The following is a 20,361-nucleotide window of genomic DNA, read 5'->3' as shown; positions in this document are numbered from 1 at the left end:
AAACGTTAAATTAACGAGATTTTACCTGTATATTCTAGTCATACTCTTCTATATTAAAATATATATTAAAGTACAGTATTTTTTAAAAAACGGGACAGCAAGCGCGGCGAGTGGCGATAAATCGTGTCGCGTGGCAAAAAACTAACACACGCCTGTTTTTAAAGCATAATTATTACTTTATATATAAACCTTATATGTTAAATATATAATTAAAACACTTAATTATTAATTATTACAGTATTTAATTAATTAAATTAACTTATCATCGTGCATACATTAACATCGCAGGTAAGATGAATGTGCAAAGTTTGCGGCATTCATCCGGTAGCATAAAATAATCTGTATCAAATTACATTCTGCAGCTTACTACATATAATTTGAACTTTGAACCCGACTTTAATAATAGTAAGCAATCCAAGGCATTTAAATTATTTTCGATTATCGAGTTTAGATGAAATCTACGCTCAGTTTATTTATTTATTTATTTATAAAAATTAGAAAAGATAGCTAAATAAATAATTAATAAAGAAAATATTCGATAGGACCCGTTAAATTAATTAATAAAAATTGTATACGGTTAAGTCAATTCCTTTAAAGAAAAGTAGGTCAACGAACTTCGCAATATTTAACAATGATGTAACGTCTCTTAAATTCGTTTCGCCATTAAAAAATTTATTATTCCGAACGTGTTATATCCTTTAATATTGTTACAGTTGTAAATTTAAATATTTAATTTTATTATAATTTATTTGCCTAATTAAAAAAATCTCGGACGTAACATCAGCGCTCGGCATCATCCGCATCCATCATTCCAATCGGAGATAACGGAGAAGGGATGCTGAGGAAGAGCGATCCAGCATCATCGTAGAAACTTAAAACTTCACTTGGAGCGTTATATAGGGGGAAGAGCGCGCGTAAAAATAGTTCGAACGTTTAATATCAGATGGCGCTTTAAGATTGCACACCAGTTTGGAAGGCAAGGTCGGTAGCAGTGTGAGCTTTTAAGTATGATCGGAATCAACCCTCCCGTAAGCTTGGCCAAGTTTTTCTCTAGCAGACTACTACTTGGATTTTAAGTTAAGTTTACAGTTAATGCAACATCCAGCATGGATCAACATGGAGTGGAGGATTTGCCCATGTGAAGGAGAGTATCCACGAAATGTTTAGTAACAGCTGTTCCTCTCACCTGTACTGAATAAACGCAACCACCTGGGTGATTACTGTGGCCAACACGTTGTGTACGAATTGATCGCCTACAATGGGTACTCAGGATAGTATCTTGAACGTTAACGAGTTGATGAGGAAGCAAGACGATACCATAAGAAGTTTGAGGAGTCTTCTACTAGAAAAGGACGAGGAAATACAGCAGTTAAAGAGTTTACTAGATCAATATCAATCAGTTTTAGGCCCCTATAATCGTTATAGTATAAGTGCCAAGAGAAGAAAGCAAAGAGCTCAGGGAATATCAGCTGAACCTCAGGCTTATAATAGTTGTACTCAATTGCAAGATTTAATTCAGGCGAAATTTCCGGAATATCCGAAATCTGAAAGGTAAATTTTTTTTTGGCAATTAAAAATATAAATTTAATTCATTTTTTAATTTGACTAAATAATAAATTTGTTAGTTGAACTATGGAACCGTATTATAGTTTTATATAATTCCCGTTTATCAGTAATCCCCATGAGATTATGACGATAGAAAACAGCATTTATCAAATATATTATTGATTAGAAACTGTGCTTCTAAGTAACTTAAGACTTTCTTAAGAATTTTTAAAAAAAATTAAACAATTTTTATCGACACCCCTTATGAAATTTAATGCGTTTAATTGTTACATTTAATTATTATTATTATTTTTTAAATGATATTTTTTAAGCCACTCGCAGTAAAAAACAATGAGCTTTTGGTGATGCCCATTTTATTAAAATATGCATAAATTTTTAATAATGTTTTCTCCTGAAAACGATTAAAATTTGAAGTGAAAAATTAATTATTTAAACACAGAATGTAACTTTTTTACATGGAAATTCATGCGTGGAAACATACAAAAATACTTCCTTTTCCTTTTGATAAATTTAACATTTAGTTTAAATATGGAAGAAGAATGATTAAATTAAATTAAATTAAAATAAAATAAAAAAATTTATATTTTACAATTACAAAATCATAATTGTAACTGTCTGTATGTACTTGGCCTAGAGGTTAGATTTTGCAGAACCTGTTAGTTATGCAAAACTAAGTGATCCAGGTCAGGTATCATAAATAAAAGAAGAAAAAAAAAATCTTGTAAGACCTATTTATTATTCTTCAAGAAGAAAAAATAAAATAAAATAAAACAGGCACCACACAATCGATTGATGCTGTAATTCAGAATTGTTGATGCAAGAATAATAAGATTTACGTAAGGAGCTACTGTATTTCTTATCATTGAATTGCAATTGATTTACTTTATAAGGACGAAGGTCTTCAGTTTAAAATTAAGCAAAGTTGTTCTTGATTTTATACCTCCCCCCAAAAAAATATTTCTAAGGTCTTCAATTTGAAATTAGGCAAAGGCTTTTCTTGATTTTTGCTTCAAATTTTGGGAAATTTTTAAATAAATTAAAGTTTTGTCGGTTGAAAATCAGGCAGAATTGTCCTTGATTTTAATTAAAATTAAGCGAAACTGTTTTAGTTTAAAATATAGGAAATTAAAAAAATAAAATAAATAAATAAAACTATTTAAAAAAAATTAAGCAAAAATTTCAATATTTAAATTTGCTTAATTTAAAATTAAAAATGAAATAATAATAATAATTATTATTATTATTATTTTAAAGACTAAATTGTGTAAATTAAACTTAAAACTTATTTATTAATTATAATTATTTTTTAAATTATAATATTATACACTTAAACGTGTTTTATAAACCATATTAATTGAATTTTATATATATATATATATATATAATTATTTCGATTCTAAATATAATCAGAAACCTTTGATTCCGCTTTCGAGAGATCTAAGTTTGATCTCTTAGGTCAAGGATTTTATTCAAGATAACGTTTATCGTTTCAGTTATTTTCTATTAAATTATTATTATTTTTAATAATTCGTCTCTTATAATTTCTTAATTAATTAAATAATAAATTTGCAATCAAATATTTATATAAAAATATTCAATTTTTTCTGTTATATAATGCTTCTCTTCTAGAGGATTTGTTGAGGGGTCGATGTAGGATTTTATTTACGTAAAGGGTGGCCCAAAAGACCGCTGCAAAGAGTGAGAGTCGCTGCATAATTCGAATTCATCGTATTTTTTAATATTTTTATCGCATTTTCATCAAATTTCGTATAGGGAAAACACATGCGAATATGAATCGTAAACCCATTTTACGACTCATATTCACAAGTGTGCTTGGAACTTACATAAAACAAAACTTTTGAGCCACCCTGTATATAAATATAGAGTAATATAGAGTGGCTCAAACGTCAGTTAACGTGTATAGAGTAATACATAATACTTTAATTGTGTATTTACATAAAAGTATATGTAAACGAAAGAAAATTATGTAAATAATATAAATAAAACTGTAACAATAGTTTTATATTTAATCTAACGTTTTCTATTGTCGTTTTCTATTATTAAATTTAAAATTGAATATTCTTATATGAGATTGTATACTTCTTTTTTTGCAATCCCCCCGCAGATTTTTACGTAAAAATAAAAATAATAAACAAATAGTAAAATTATATCAAATAATAAAGAATAATAATCATTTAATATTCAGGATGTGTGTTTACTTCACCTTCTTCTTCTTTTATTTTTAATTTATTTATTTACTCAATACGCTGTATTTATGTATGTGTATTTAGACACGTAACGCATTGTGAATATAACATTTCCTAGTTTATAAAATAGGGAAAAAACCTCACAGAATATTCACGAAGACAACTTTTCCCTATCCCCCTGACTGTCAGGTGTTGTATTTTGGCTACCTTCCAGTCACTTAGTTTATATATAGTTACCAGCAAGGAGCCGAAAACACACTTAAACAAAGTTTAGAAAAAAACAATAATAAAATAAATAAATATTTTAACGTAATAATTAGTTACAATGAGAAGATAAATAAATAAATAAATAAAAGACGTATCGTCAAGGAAAACCGACTTCCTCCCAGTAAAAACGGAAGTCGTGTGTGTACATCTTCCGGTTCCTCCCCCGTATCCACCCCCTACAAGCGGGCCTTGATGACAGAAAAAGCACGTGATCGTTTCTTAAAATAGAATACATGTTTATTATGTGCCATTAATAAAATTTATGTATTCGTATATATATATATATAATATAATATAATATAAAGCTGATGTATTGTATATAATAAAACGAAACACGAGTTTTGTATGTCAACAATTTTATTTTATATTTTTTCAACTACGTCTACATTAAATTCTCAGGTAATTGTATATTAATTGCCTGTCGTCGTAACAATGTAAATCGACTGGTTTTATTGGTGTGTTGTTGTTATTGTTGTTGTTGTTGTTGTTGTTGTGTGTATAGTAACAGGAGAATAATATAAATAAATAATATAAAGTGTTTAGTGGTTAACCTAATTTTTATTTTATTTTTATTTTTTATTTTTTTAGGTTAAGTATTGTTAGTGAGAGGGTGAGGAATTGTTTAGGCACACTACAATTGGAATTTTTGTATATTTTTAAATTGTAATGCTTCTGTGCAATTGCATTGTTTCATGCACCAGTTTTGTATAAACATTTGCATTTTTTTGCAAAATATGTTAAGCAAAAATAGTTATTTTGGCACTTTTTTTTTTGGTGTATTTTTATTTAATTAAAGCATTATGCAACTTTATATGCAGTTCATAGTACTTTCTGGAAGAGTTTGGCGTAAAAATTTATGTTATATAATTTTTTTAATTTATAAATAAAATGAGGAATAGGCTAACACAGCTATAATATACATCACAATTAAATTTTCATACTTTATTAGGTCTTGCAGTTGTCTGGTTTCGCTTCTGTTGCAGCAATTAATTCCCGTTTGATGTGATCTGTTTTACTTTTTAATATATTTAGAATAAATCATCGTTTTTAAAATAAATTAATTTAATAATCATATATTTAAATATTTTTAAATTGCAATTAACTTTAATCGCAATTAACTATAATATATTTTTCAATGAAATTTGTGCGTGATTTACTATTTTAACAGTTAAATTACAGTCAAACCTCTGAACAACGACCAGTGACAGAAACATAAACTTGGCCATCGTTTAGAGGTTATTTCGTATCCATTTTAAAAAAATAAACGCTCCTGAAAAAAACGGCCGCTATATAGAGGTGTTTGTTCTTGAGAGGTGGCCGCTGTTGGCGGTTCCGAAAGCATTATTGAATTCCTAAACCGAAGAATAAAATTCCATTATTAAATTAAAATTCAAAATTCACACCAAATTAATTATCAATTGAAGAAAAAAAACTCATTCTATTAATTCAAAATAATCTAAAAAATGTTCGTAATCTTCGATTAACATATCTTTTATTATTATTATTTTTGGAACAGACTTTAAACATTTTATATATATTATTTTTAATATTTACTGAAGAGAGTCCAAAGTATAGCCCATCCCCAGATTTTAATCTATAGGAGTTTCTTATCTGTTTATAACTGAGAAACATATTACAGAAGTACTAAAGTCTAGGCTCCATTTTGTAAAATTTAAACAAAAAGAAATGAAATTTTCTAATTAAATCTATGGTAAATTAAGCTGAAATTTATCAAATATTTACATTTTATATTTACCCGATTAATGGCAATTTGGTTGTTTAATTTTTACGTACAGTGTTTAACACTGTTTTCGTATTTTTAATTAATTATTAATTACTTCAACGGCATTAAATTATTAGGTTTTATGCCGCGGAGTCCCGATCAGAGTGTTAATTAGAATATTTAAATACAATTTAAGTATTTTTTAATTGTAATTATCCTTTAAAAAATCACGATAAAACATGTAATCTGTAATAAAATTAGCTAAAATCAACATATCTTTGCCTTTTAGTCCAGAAATAGGTTATAAATTTAACACAGTCGAACCTGTGAACGACGGACATTGACGGGGACGTGAAAAGTGGTCGTCGTTCGGAGGTCGCTGTCCTTTGGAGGTTATTTTGTACGCATTTATGTTCGAGAAAAGTTATTGAAAAAAAACATGGCCGCTGTTTACAGGTGACCGTTATTAGAGGTATCAAACATTGTTAAAAAGTAGATTATTTAGCCTACAGTTTAAAAAAAATACAAAATTACTACAGACAGCAAAGCCTTAGTAGTAATGCAAACTATACAGTATGAGCCTTAGTAGCAATGGAAAATCCTTCCAGAATTGAGTAAAATTTCTTACAGAAAGTCTGTTGATACTGCCAAAAGATGGATTGTTTTGCTCCTCAGTATGTCTTCATCTTACACATAAATGTCAAAAAATATATGTATATGTGTCTGTTAGTTAAAAGGTTCTATATCGTTCAACATACCCGTATCAAATTTGGCATGAATATTTTGTGACACCCTAGAAAAAATAGTCAGATAAAATACTTCTCCAAACACACCTAAAGCCCACTCCCTCTTAACTTAAGCCCGAGCAATTTTTTTGTGTTTTGTAGTTTTATTATTGTAAATACTTGGCTAAAGTTGGGCACCCGCCGATCGTTTTATGTATTTTTAAAGAATTTTCTGCTGTATTTTTTAAGTAGCAGCGACAATATCTCCTCCCCCTCGTAATTAGCAAGTATTTACGAAGTGTTGATAGCTAATAATGCAACTAAATTATCTTATCGCCCTCTGAATAAACATTACAGGCGATTTTGTAATTGATTTTTTTTGAAGTTATTTACATTTTTCTGTATGTGATGTATATTGTTAAGTATTTTACTGCGTAATTTACTTATTAATATGAAATTCATTCATGCATAAATCCTTACTGGCAGTGGAGATTATCCTTACTTGCAGCAGAGATGTAAGCATCATTGCTGCTTAGTTGCTTTGAATTTTTGCAAAGCAGCTAAGCCTTGGTAGCAATACAAACTAAGTAGAAGAACCTTAGTATCAGTGCAAACTAAACATCATGAGCCTTAGTAGCAATGACAATTAAACAGCAGAGCCTCAGTAGCAATGACAATTAAACAGCAGAGCCTCAGTAGCAATGACAATTAAGCAGCAGAGCCTCAGTAGCAATGACAATTAAGCAGCAGAGCCTGAGTAGCAATGACAATTAAACAGCAGAGCCTCAGTAGCAATGACAATTAAACAGCAGAGCCTCAGTAGCAATGACAATTAAGCAGCAGAGCCTCAGTAGCAATGACAATTAAACAGCAGAGCCTCAGTAGCAATGACAATTAAACAGCAGAGCCTCAGTAGCAATGACAATTAAGCAGCAGAGCCTCAGTAGCAATGACAATTAAACAGCAGAGCCTCAGTAGCAATGACAATTAAACAGCAGAGCCTCAGTAGCAATGACAATTAAGCAGCAGAGCCTCAGTAGCAATGACAATTAAACAGCAGAGCCTCAGTAGCAATGACAATTAAACAGCAGAGCCTCAGTAGCAATGACAATTAAACAGCAGAGCCTCAGTAGCAATGACAATTAAGCAGCAGAGCCTGAGTAGCAATGACAATTAAACAGCAGAGCCTCAGTAGCAATGACAATTAAACATCATGAGTCTCAGTAGCAATGACAATTAAACAGCAGAGCCTCAGTAGCAATGACAATTAAGCAGCAGAGCCTCAGTAGCAATGACAATTAAGCAGCAGAGCCTCCGTAGCAATGACAATTAAACAGCAGAGCCTCAGTAGCAATGACAATTAAGCAGCAGAGCCTCAGTAGCAATGACAATTAAGCAGCAGAGCCTGAGTAGCAATGACAATTAAACAGCAGAGCCTCAGTAGCAATGACAATTAAACATCATGAGTCTCAGTAGCAATGACAATTAAACAGCAGAGCCTCAGTAGCAATGCAAATATATCAATGTAATAATATAATGCTGTTAATTTTATATATATTTTTGGATAAGGTGCAGAAATTTCAAGGAAATGCAGAGTTTTATGTCAATCAGCAAGCGCACGAATGAGTGTACCAAGATTTATTATTATAGATGCGGGCATTTTGTACTTAAATTGATGTATTTAATATAAATAAAGAATGATTTATTTATTTTAAATAAATTAATGCAAAAATGTATGCTATACCAGCGATAAATTTCATAATTTGTGCATTCTTAGGCTCATTTTGAAACCGTTTCTACTGATTTAACTTAATTAATTTTGAATTAATTAACATCAAACAGATTAATTACTTATTAAAGTTTACAATTTTAATTTAATTTTCCGTTTTTTTTTGTGGTCTTTTTGCTTTCCGCGAAAAGTACAATGACAAAGAAACGTGCCTTGACCTTATTTTCAGCATCATTTATAGCGTGGTGCCATCTGTTGATGGATAATAATTTTTTTTAAATTAAAATATAAAAATACAATATTATAATTATTCACAATTTTTATAAATAAAAATTACATTTATAAAAAAAATATATATATTTTTTAATAAAATAAATTAATTTTTACATTTCTTATCGGATGATTTGCAGCACGAGTTGTCACGAGAGTGAATTATATTATATTGCTTTTTATTGGATAATAAAAACAGCATTTTTAAAAATTTATACCCATATAATTAATGCCATAAATTAAATTATTAAATTTATAAATTATAAAATTTAATTATAATAAAGTTCTCGTGGTCAGTACGATTTCCAATAGAATCTTACTTTCCATCCTCCATCTTGATTGCTTTGAATTTCAGTTTACATTCTCCAATAGCATTACTTGAATTTAAAATTACACTTTAATGTCAAATTATTAATATAAAGGTCAAAAAATAGATTTTCTTCCGGATAATTCTGTAATAATATAATTTTTTTTTTTAATCAGCCATTTCCATTGAAAATGGTCATTGCTCTCTCGAAGACAGGTCCTTGAAAGATGGAATTGCCAACATAATGATAATCTCTCGCCTATTCTACTGATAATACGGGATTTAATTTCTTGGAATGGCACTTGTTTCTTCAATAAGGGGCCACAGATTTTCTTAAAATAGCCATTAATTTACTTAATTCCACACGAATCAATCCGCAAATATCCATCATCGTATACCACGATGGTGGATGTATTTTTTTCGTAATTTAGAGATTGCTTACTAAGATTTATGAGGGCAAGAAAAAAATAAATAAATAAACATTTAACTAGATATAATTCTTTTTTTAATAAAAAGGTCAATAAGAAAGTTGTGTTACTTAGTTATAAAACGGGTAAGGCGATCTGAAGAATCGAAATCTAAAAATTGACAGATAACTCAATCAAAGTATAGCTGTTACAATCCCCTATTAGAGTGGAAAATAAGGAACTTTATTATTCCTCCGACCCACCACTGAGTAATTTTTTTGACAGATATAATCCAGAGACGAAAGAAAATATTTCAGTCTTGTAAGGGAGACGGGACTTAATATTTATTTACTTTTTCCACCGCCGAGGAATAAACTAACAAGTAGATTTTATACGAGTCCCACAATGACACTCACTGTATTCTCCCTATGTTTAGCAATTAGAAGGTCTTATACCGTGTTCTAGTCTTGTAATACTATACCATCCTCGGTATTAAACAATGCAATTAAAGAATGCCGCGGATTGCTGAAATCCTTGCTTGATTTTTTCTTCCCCTTTAATTGCATCTCACTTAATCGATCTTTTAACTTGTTAACTGAATTAAGCCGTGCAATTATTGTTCTTCTGTAATTTAATATATTTTATCTGTAATTTAAATATGTTACAAAGCTATAACAACGAGTAATGTATGTGTAACTGTGTTAGAGTGCATACAAGTAAATGCTCTACGTTTACTTTGTATGCAATATATTTTTAAATATACAATAGTATAAATACTGTAGTGTCTGTAGTATATATACAATATAATACACAGTTTTATTACATTTTCTATACAATAATATACAAAATCAAGGCCAGATTTAGACTTATATGCAACATATAAGAAGCCCTTCTCCATCGATATAGGGAGGGAGCTTGGGCCTCATACTACAGATTTGGCTTAAGGACTTAGACTAAATCCGTATAGTGTAAGGTTCTAAGCTGTAGCTCACGTCAGATTTTGCTCAAAAAGTAAGCTTATATCAGCTTAATAATTACTAAAATAGTATAAATATAAAGCATACAAGTATATTATAATATAAAAGCTCAAGAACATCACACAGATCTTCATAAAGGTCCTTTATATATACAGTATATATGTATAAATGCTCGGTTCAGGTTAAACCTCTCAGCAATTTCCTTCAAAATGGAACAAAATGGCGCATTTTTGTATAAATTTAAATTCATAAAAAAAAGGACCCTCGTGTAAAAAAAATAAAACAGGGCCGCATTAAGGCGAAATTGATCAATTTTTAAAATTAAAGATTTACGCAAGTCTCCTTACTTATGTGCAATAAACCACATGTTGGAGTGTATATATAAATGTGTATATATATATTTAGGGTGTCAGATGGCAGAGGTATAGAATGGCACTCTTTGTAAGTAGTGTAATAGGAGAAAAAATTGGATCCGCTAGAGGGCGCTATCAGCGACTAATTATGCTTTCAGTTGCCTTCTTTCCTTCCTTTTTTTCCTTTTTTTTTCCTCCGTTTCTTCCGTCACAGCGGGGTGGTGTGTTTTTTTTCTTGTGTTGCTGTGTAATAGCACTTAAGGCCGGTGGCGGCGTTTACATCGATTCAGGTTGGATTACCGTATCCGGCGACGTTTAGCTTACAACACAAGACTTATAACCTGTCGAGTGGATCCTGTAGTTATTTTGGTAACACCCGGACAAGGACGTGCGATTGCTCTTTATACAATTGACACTGACAGGATTGTTATATGAGCGTGACAATCGGCCTTTGGGAGAGGGCCGTCTCCCTTGAACACATGACGAGTGTTCGAGATCTTCAATTGGCATTGGAACAGAAGGAAAGAGAGGTGAGGCAGAAGGACCTGAGAATCGACAGTTTGGAAATGGAAATAAGAGCAAAGAACATGTTCATTAAACAGCTGCAAGCTGAATTGGAAAAGTTTCGCATGGCGATGAAGCCTTTGGCACACAGACTGGTGACGAAGGAGGTGCCATTCCCCGTTTCCGTCAATGGTGAATGGGATTATGTTAAAAATTCTGCACCTGAGTTCAGATCCAAAAGGCTGGCCATATCGGCCGAACCAACTGCCGAAAGATTACCCAGTGTCTGTTTAAATAAGATACCAAAGAGTGCTAAGTGAGTATTTACTTAATTGTAATTATCATTTGTAAAAGTTAATGATTCATTAAAGAGTTTTAAACTCGTCAAAACTCTCTTACACGTCACACGTTTATTAGTGTCTTTTTTATTTTGTAACTGATTAAATTAACTGGGCAATAAAAATTTATTTGTTGTTATTTTCATTTTAAAAATACAATGGTAATTTTTAGGGATTAAATCGAATTTTTTAAATTTAGAATTATGGGAAATATGGTAGAAAATAGACATGAAATGTATTTTTTTCCATACGTTTTCTACCATAAATTTGATTTTAATCCTTCAAAAAAATAAAATTATTTTTAGTTTTTCTTCTTAGAAAATTATTATTTTATGCTTTTTAAATTCACAAAACATATGTATTTTTTCATTTTTAAAATAATTAATTTATTATTATAATTATTATTATTATAAAACAATAAAACAATACCAGGATATAACATAAATTTTTTAAACAATTTTCTTTGTGGTTTTAACAATGGTACAGTACATTAGAGTTTGATATGTAAACTACTGTTTGTATCTAATTGTAAATTGTTCTATATTGCAATTATTATAAAAAAAATAATAGAATCCTTCTTTAGTTTTGAGTATAATATAAATTAGATAATATACAGTAAGCCTTTAGTGTAGTGAAATAAAGGACTGAATTCACAATACTGAGGGTTTACTGTACTGTATTTAGCATATAAATTTATAGAATTTATTGTTAGATTATATTTATAAGTTATTTTTAGATATAATTTTATTATTAAATTCAATTTTATTATAATCAAATTTTATATTTCTTCTTCAATTGTTATATCAATTGGAGAATTAACTTTATTCATTGATAGTAGATTTGTCCTTGTAGATTCTATTCTGTTTCAATTTTATATTATTTTTCTATATAAATTTTTAATTATAATTATAGAAAAGTATTTTAATAAATGTAACTTTTTTTCTAAATAAGAGTTAATTTATAAACTAATTATTTTTGGATATAATTAAATGAATCATATTGAAGTTTAAGTGATGTATTATGCAAGATACAGTAGATTAGTGAATGATTTAGATCGGTTTGCTATATCGAGAGTCTTATATAACGCTATTTTCAACAATAGGAATCCCTCTATATAACGCTGCCATGGAAGTTTAAATGTTACATTATGAAAGATACAGGAGACTCGGTATAGCGAATGATTTAGATAAATTCGCTATATCGAGAATCTTCTATCATTCCGTTTTTAACAATAGAAACCCTCTATATAACGCTGTATAGTTAAAAAAATTTCATAGGACTCTTCTGAAAAAGTTGTAAAATTTTGATCTGAGCATGTGATTATAGGCCTATTATTAATTTAAACACAGGTTAATAGAAGAGATAAAAGACTTAATATAGATTTTTAAATTGAGAAATGTTTTCTTTTATATAAAGAATTTTTCTTACAAAATTTCATATTGCAATTTTCTGTGGAAACGTCAACGATCCATTGCGAAATTCTTATCTCGTACGTTGTTCAATAGGACAATTTTTAGCCTATTTAAAAATCCCGTGACGTCAATGAAGGTATTATGTATTATTTTAATTTATTTTAATATTAATTAAATTATTTTCTTGTTTTTTTTTTGCTTCTGCCACGCTGCTTTACCGCGATGAAGTTCAATCAACTTCTTCATTTTGCAACATCACTGATACTAAAATAACCCTTATCTGTACTTTGTTATAATTATCAAATATTCTTTGTGTTAATATTCATTATATTCAGAATATCCAATTAAATTATTTTTACATCTTAATCTAAATTACTAGAAGCTTAAATTTTGCTGCTTGATGAAAGCCAAGCCTTTCATAAAGCAGCAAAACCACATTTCATCAAGCAGCAAAACCATTAAAATCTTCATGTCTGAAGATTTTAATGGTTTCGTTTTTAAAAAAGAATTAAATAAAACGTCAATTTAAATTATAATTAAGGTTTTATTTCAGTCTAAGTAATACAGTACGAGGCTTAAGTAATAGTTTGATTGATGAGAGTGATTCAGATCTTTTGAACTTTAAAGTAATTACTTGTCATTTTAACAAGAAATTAAGTAAAGATCCTTTATATTTATTATAATGAAACGACGATGTGAATACACAAAGATTAAAAGATCTTTATCAGCGTAAGTAATGCATACAAACAATTGCAATTCAAGAAATGTAACGCCCAGGTCACAAGAAATGCTTATGGCTACACGAGGCAACAAATCATGTTGAAGTAACCATATGTAAAACCAAACGAGTTCAAATTAGCGTACAAAATTTAAATTAAGATATATTAAATGTTAATAAAAATTTTCTTTTAACTTAAATGCCATTTAGGCGAAAAATTTCCTTGTAAAAAAGCATAAGAAAGTGTTTAGTGTCCTAGAAGTACAGTACTGTACATATGTGTAGGCGTCGTGTCGCGATTCTAGACCACTTCAGGACGTCAAAAATGATATCAGTTTACTGCTGACCCTCTACTCTTGATTTAAATTGCTGTACAAAGAGTGAAGTGCTTATCATTGATGCATAACTGCAATGGCGCCATTGCCTCTTTTTTCCTTCTTTCTCTCGCCTCTTTTACAGAACAACAGAGCAGATTCATTCAGTAACAAAGGCTTGTTTGCAAACAATTCCCAATGATTACAGCTGTTCTTTGCAAGATTAATAACAAAAATAACATTAACAAATGGCCTTTTTTTTAAATTTGTGAACGTATTTAACTTTTTTTTTACACCGTAGAAGTGCGAAAAAAGTGTTTAATTAATTAATTAAAATTAAATCCACGCGCCAAATTAACGAAGAAATTAAAATACAATTTTCGGGACAAATTCATTAATTTAGTAATTATCATTAACGAATGTAAACGGAATTAATTATTATTATTTTTAATGTTAATCGCTTTGAAGGTTTTTATTATGGATGTATTTTTAAAACAAATTACGTAATTATAATTGTAATTATTTATTATCTTAAGCTCAAATTCTGTAAAACGAGACCACCCACTCTGTATTGGCACGTGTTGAGGAAGAGGGTCTTTAAGTTTTAAACGTATGGACACGTGTGGATGGTAACACGACACACTCCACCCAGGTCATAGGTCGCGTTGTATTCTCCACCCTCATTATCTTGTCATCAGCTATTCTCCCTTTACTCTTTACTGTATTACAAAATACTTTTCTTTTTAAAAATTAACATCTTTTTAACTATAAATTGAAAGTGAAATTTTAAACAATTGCTAACAATACTGTTGAAATTTAACTGTTTTCTATCTGTCAAACATTGTTTAATACACTGAAATGAGATTCATTTGCAACACCCAAAACACTTAATTTAGGATTGATTTGTTTCAGCTAATTGTTCAAGTGAGAGGATTTTAAAGGCCTTCTAAACTTATTTACATCAATTAAACTATTGTTATGAATAGAAAACAATTGGTTTCACTGAGAAAACTTGAAACCTTAACTTGTTTTTTAATTTGTGATTACCAAAACTAGAAGGAATTTAATCAAATTAAAGCTAGAAGTGTTGTAAATTTAGCATTTGAGACCTTCATGTATACTTCTAAACTTGTTTATTCTATATTTAATAACAGAAAACAATTAGTTTTAGTAATAGTTGTAGTAGTAATAGTAGAAGGAGCACTGAAAATTTTGATTTAATGTCTAGAATTGAATTGTTACTGCAGAAAAGTGATGAAATTTCAGCTAATTGTTTATATGACAGGATTTTTAAGGCTCTATAAACTTATTTACAGTAATTAAAGAATTGTTTATTAATAGAAAACAATTAATTTCAGTAGAAGATTTACTGAGAAACCTTAATTTATTGATCTATTACTAGTAAAACTAGAAACAATTTAATAAAAATAAACTGAAAGTGAAATTTAATCAATTGTTCGAGCTTTAAACATCATTTAAAGCCATTATATATACTTTTAGAATTGTGTTTTTCTATACTACTAACAGAAAATAGTTTTAATAGTAGAAACATCTGAAAACCTTAATTTAATGTCTAGAATTGAATTGTTAGTGCTGAAAAGTGCTGGAATTTCAGATAATTGTTTGTGTGGCAGGGTTTTTAAGGCCTTTGTAGGCTTATTTACAGGAATTAAAGGATTGTTTATTAACAGAAAACAATTAATTTCAGTAGAAGAGTTACTGACAATTTTAATTTGTTGATTTATTACTACTAAAAAATAAAAGCAATTTAATAAAAACTGAAAGTGCTGGAAATTTACTCAATTGTTCATGCTTTAAACAGCATTTGAGACCTTCTAAACTTGTTTTTCTATTGTTAATAACAGAAAACAATTGGTTTCAGTTGTAAAAACACATGGAAAAACTTAATTTATTGTCTAGAATTGGTTTGTTACTATTGAAAACAGTGGCAATGTAGTAAGATTAAGCTTTAGGAGTTTACTTCTAAACTTGTTTTTCACTAATTAAAAGTTATTGTTTTTCTGTATTGTTAACAGAAAACAATTAGTTTTAGTTGTAGAACCTCTGACTCCCTTAATCTATTGTCTAGAATTGATTTATTACTTCTTAAACTAGTCTCAATGCATCAAAAGTGCTGGAATTTTAGTCAATTGTTTCATCTATAAATATAACTTATACTTCTAAACCTCTTTCAGTACAAAATAACCTCCAAACAACGGCACTATTTTTGTTTCCGTCAATGGTCGTTGTTCACAGGTTTGACCGTATAATACAAAAATTTAAACAATTTACAAAATATAATCGAACCTCCTATAACGGCCACCTTCCAACAACGGCCATTTCCGAAGAACATTTTTGTTGTTTTTTAAAACAAAACAGCATACAAAATAACCTTCAAGCAAAGGCCATTTTTTAATGTTCCCATTAGTGTCCGTTGTTTACAGGTTAAGCACATTTGTTATAAATTTAAGCTCCATTAAAGCTACTTTATAAATCTCAAAATATATTCTGTTTCCCTATTTTTATTATTGGAAACACTGTAATAATTTAAAGTTGTTTAATAGTTAATTATGTTTAAAATTGATATAACTTTTAATGATGTAATATTAATTTCGAATCCATTAACAAAGCATGTTATTGAACACATCCTTCAAGCTTATTTCCTATGTAATTTATTTCTATTGCAGGTCCATTATCAGTTAATTTTCTTAACAGGTTTTGTTAAAGTAAATTCAGTAATTACATAAATCTACGAAATTCTCCAGAGAAGAGCGTAGATCTCCATTAATGTATATCAGTTTGGCTTCATTATAATTAACCTTAAGGATTTTATGACTTGCAAAGTATTTCTATCCTCTACAAATAAATTAAATGGATAAAATACAAAATTTATTGATATTTTAATGCAAAATTTCAGTGTATACAACTAGAATATGTTTTATAGCATGTAGTGCGGTAAAAACCTGTCTAAAACGGAAAGCCGTGGCGATGGCTGTTTTTTTATTTTTTATTTTTTGGTTATGCTGACACGTTAGCTGGCAACTTGGCTGTCCGTTTTAAACAGGTTTTTACCTTCTGCATGTTTCCGTTTTACACAGGGTTATGCGTTTCATTAATTAACTCTTCTAGAAACTTCAATTTTAACAAAGGAAAGCACAGTTTTAACAGAGGAAAGCAGTTTTAACAGAGGAAAGTAGTGTTTTAACAGAGGAAAGTACAGTTTTAACAAGAATAGACTATTATTCTCTTCACATATTATGGCATTAATTGTAATTTATAAGTCACCCGCAGTTACGCCACAAAAAATTGCGATTTACTCGGGTTATATCAATCAATTCCCATTTCCGCGTTAGACAAGTTTCCGGCTTATAATAGTATTTTACACAGGAATAGTTCCGTTTCCAGGTTTATTATCCGGTTAGGCACGCTTCCGTTCTGTAGAAGGGTCCGCCTTAGACAGGTTTCACTGCACAGCATGATTTTTTTCTATTTTATATCCCTTTTTTTCCTTGAAGAAATGTTTTTTTAAAAACTGTTTTCTTTTTCAGCATTATCAAATGGTATAAATTATGAGCGTGAAAGAAAAATACAGTAGCCTAAAAAATCTTTATCATTAAAAAAAACCTGTGTTACTGAATTTCATCTCCACAATAAATTATTTTGGATTCTTAAGCGTCCTTCTGAGTCTATATTTGTTTACTTATTCTTAATACTTAGCGCTAATATAATCAATTAAAAATATACAAATGAAGTATCGTCTAAGACAGGTTCTGTTAATTTGTATATATTCATCTGCCTACATACAGTAAAACCTGCGTAAATCGGAATTGAACGGTACCCGAATATATTATCCGTTTTGAACAGGGTTGTTTTTTAACACAGAAAATCGCTCCGTTCCGAAGAATTTTTCTCGTTTAGGCAGGTTTCCGTTTTGGACAGGTTTTACTGTAATTGAATCAGTTTTTTTTCACACAAAGAAGATTGCGAATTTAAACTATTGTGTGTTTTTCATAGGTTTCTTATTAATTTTACGAAACCCTTTTACAACGGCCACTTCCGATAACGATCGTTTTAATCTAATGTTTTTGTCATTGTCCGTTGTTCAGAGGTTCGACTGTATTATAGAAAGAAAGTACTATAATGCAATTCGATTAACCGCGTAAGAAGGCAACAAATCGTTTAATAAAATCAATGGAAATCAAAACACCAACCAATTTAAGTGTATTAATTAAATGATTTAAAAATTAATTATTTGAAAAAGTGATTAAATAATTTAATTAAAAACTTTAAGAATTCGAATAAAATTGCCATTAAAAAAATATTAAATAAGAAAATATGGCGTCAGCATCCTTCTTCTCAGGGAGAGTCCTCTTCTTATTCTCTATTTGTATGAACATTGGTGTACATATGTCATGATGATGATGTTTATGATGACATCCATTTTACAATTTAATACCATTAATTACAACTAAACCTCGATATAACGTCACCAAATGGCACCAAATCGAGTGTTCGACTCTGCAATGGCACTAACCTACCGTGCGCCTTTGTATTGGCACAAAATCGAGTGTGGCGGTAAACCGAAGAATCTCAAACACTGGAAATCATTTATATTAATGAGATCTTCAAATAAAGTTTGAGGATTGAAAGTTACCTGCTTTGCAATGGAAAATAGTTACGAGCTGGATCATCGATTGACGCTATAGAAGGGACGTTACATCGAGGTTTTACTGTATTACTATTTTGGTATCTCAGGCTTTATATATATTAAAAATACATAAAAGAAGCGCAAGATGCCAATTTATAATTTGTATAATTAGCCTTTTGTTTTTAATTGAATATTTTATAAATTTTGCCTTTTTATTTGTTAGATTGTTTCTCTAGTGTCTTATACAAAGGCGAATAAATTGCAAGTGAGCTGTGATAAATTTGTATTAAGTAGAAAATATGTTTACAAAACTAAAGAATTAAAATCACAAACTTATATTACTGAATAAACATTCTAATAATTCATCAGGAAGAAGAATGTCGCTCTTTATCTAATATATAATGTTTCCTTCTGTAGGAAAATCTCAACAATATCTCTTTGTGTGATATTTGTGATAGGAATTTTCTTTTTAAATTACTGAATTAATAGATTATTTTATTAAAATAAAAAAGAATAAATGTGTGTATATATATCCTTTCAGTGATTATTTAGGCTTATAAAAAAAATCATACAGTGGTTATACATTTATTAAATCACAAATAAACCATTGTATAATATACAGATTTATATTAAAAATACATATAATTTGTTGAGAATACAGTCGAACCTCCACTAAACGGCCATTTTTTCGTACGAATGTGCGTAAAAAATAACCTCCGAACAACGGCCACCTCCGAACTGACGGTGTCCGTCCTTCAGAGCTTTAATATACAAATTACTGTATACATTTCTATATACTTTTACTGTTTATACGTAAAAAAAAAAGCATTATATTGCCTATTATTAAAACCTGTCAAAGACGGAAACCTGCCTAAACAGAAGAAATTCGAAAAAACGGAGCGAATTTTCTACGTTAAGAAAACCCGTAAAAACACGGAAAGCCGGTAGAACGCGATCCGGCTTAAGCAGGTTTTTACTTTAATTAATGAATTTTTAAGTGAAATTCTCAGTTTTGTTCTCTCGTCTGCGGATCTCATTTCTGATTTATCTTATATTTTTATCAAAAACCCGACAGTATCAAGTTACAATATCACTAACGCGTAAACAAATTATGCGAATGGGGCCCACAACATTAAAAAAATTTTATCACATACTAAAAAAATCTGCAGCAATAAACCCGTGATTAGCGAACAATAATGATGTTGACAGGAAGATCGGTGGGTGTGTTTCCTCACTACCGTTTCACTTATCAAATCTTCCCCTTCCTCCGAAAATTCAGGATGCCAAGAAATATAATTTGGAGCGTGGAATTTATATTCCGGAGAACCCCCAAATTTGCTTTAAATTAAACTGGGAAGAGTTAAATCTTCTGGTGTTTATCCGGTGTGAAAGAATAAAGTCGTCACTTATCGTTGACCCCAGTTAAATGCCACGATGTAAATTTAATAGTGATGACCTTTTAAAGAAAACCTTCTTGTGAATCTACGGAGAATAGTTCAAGGATTTGGTAGCCATATGTGAAAAATTTATTTTAAGATGAACCCTTTTTTCCTTCTCTGTTCATTCATTTAGTAAAAAAAAAAGAAAATGGCGGAATAACTGATCCTTGTTTGGTGTTTTCTTATCGAATCTATTAAATTCTCTTCTGTTTTGATTGTATCGATTGGTAGTTAAATGCCATTATTAGAAAGCAATTAGTCACTTTAAAGGCTTTTATTTATTGTAGATGACGTTATAAAACTTGTGCCTACCAGTTATCTGGTGTAATAAATGTAGAAAAAGATGCTAATTAGATCAGAGTATGGTTTTATTTTTGAAAGGATGACACTTCAGAATTATTTATTAAGTAGAATTTTTTTCCAAGATAAACTTTGTTTTGATGGATAAAACATGTTT

The 20,361-nt window shown here is 29.6% G+C and overlaps 1 protein-coding gene across 2 annotated transcripts in view; it reads left to right on the top strand.

Annotated features, from left to right (window-relative positions):
* The first annotated feature begins 967 nt into the window (after nt 1-967).
* LOC136980643 (cGMP-dependent protein kinase, isozyme 2 forms cD4/T1/T3A/T3B-like) overlaps nt 968-20,361 on the top strand; it is a 64,600-nt gene continuing 45,206 nt past the window's right edge. The window contains exon 1 of one of the 2 annotated variants that reach the window (XM_067276783.1): nt 968-1,551. In XM_067276783.1, coding sequence (XP_067132884.1) covers nt 1,259-1,551 — 293 coding nt within the window. In that variant the 5' untranslated portion in view covers nt 968-1,258. Of the gene's footprint in view, nt 1,552-10,629; nt 11,352-20,361 lie in introns of those variants that run through there. The other variant, XM_067276782.1, reaches the window with a different exon arrangement.

This window comes from Centruroides vittatus, unplaced genomic scaffold (assembly GCF_030686945.1).
Source record: "Centruroides vittatus isolate TY-2023 unplaced genomic scaffold, ASM3068694v2 contig_717, whole genome shotgun sequence".
Classification (NCBI taxonomy): Eukaryota; Metazoa; Arthropoda; class Arachnida; order Scorpiones; family Buthidae; genus Centruroides; species Centruroides vittatus.
The sequence above is the reverse complement of the archived record's forward strand: the minus strand, read 5'-3'. Positions and strand labels throughout refer to the sequence as shown.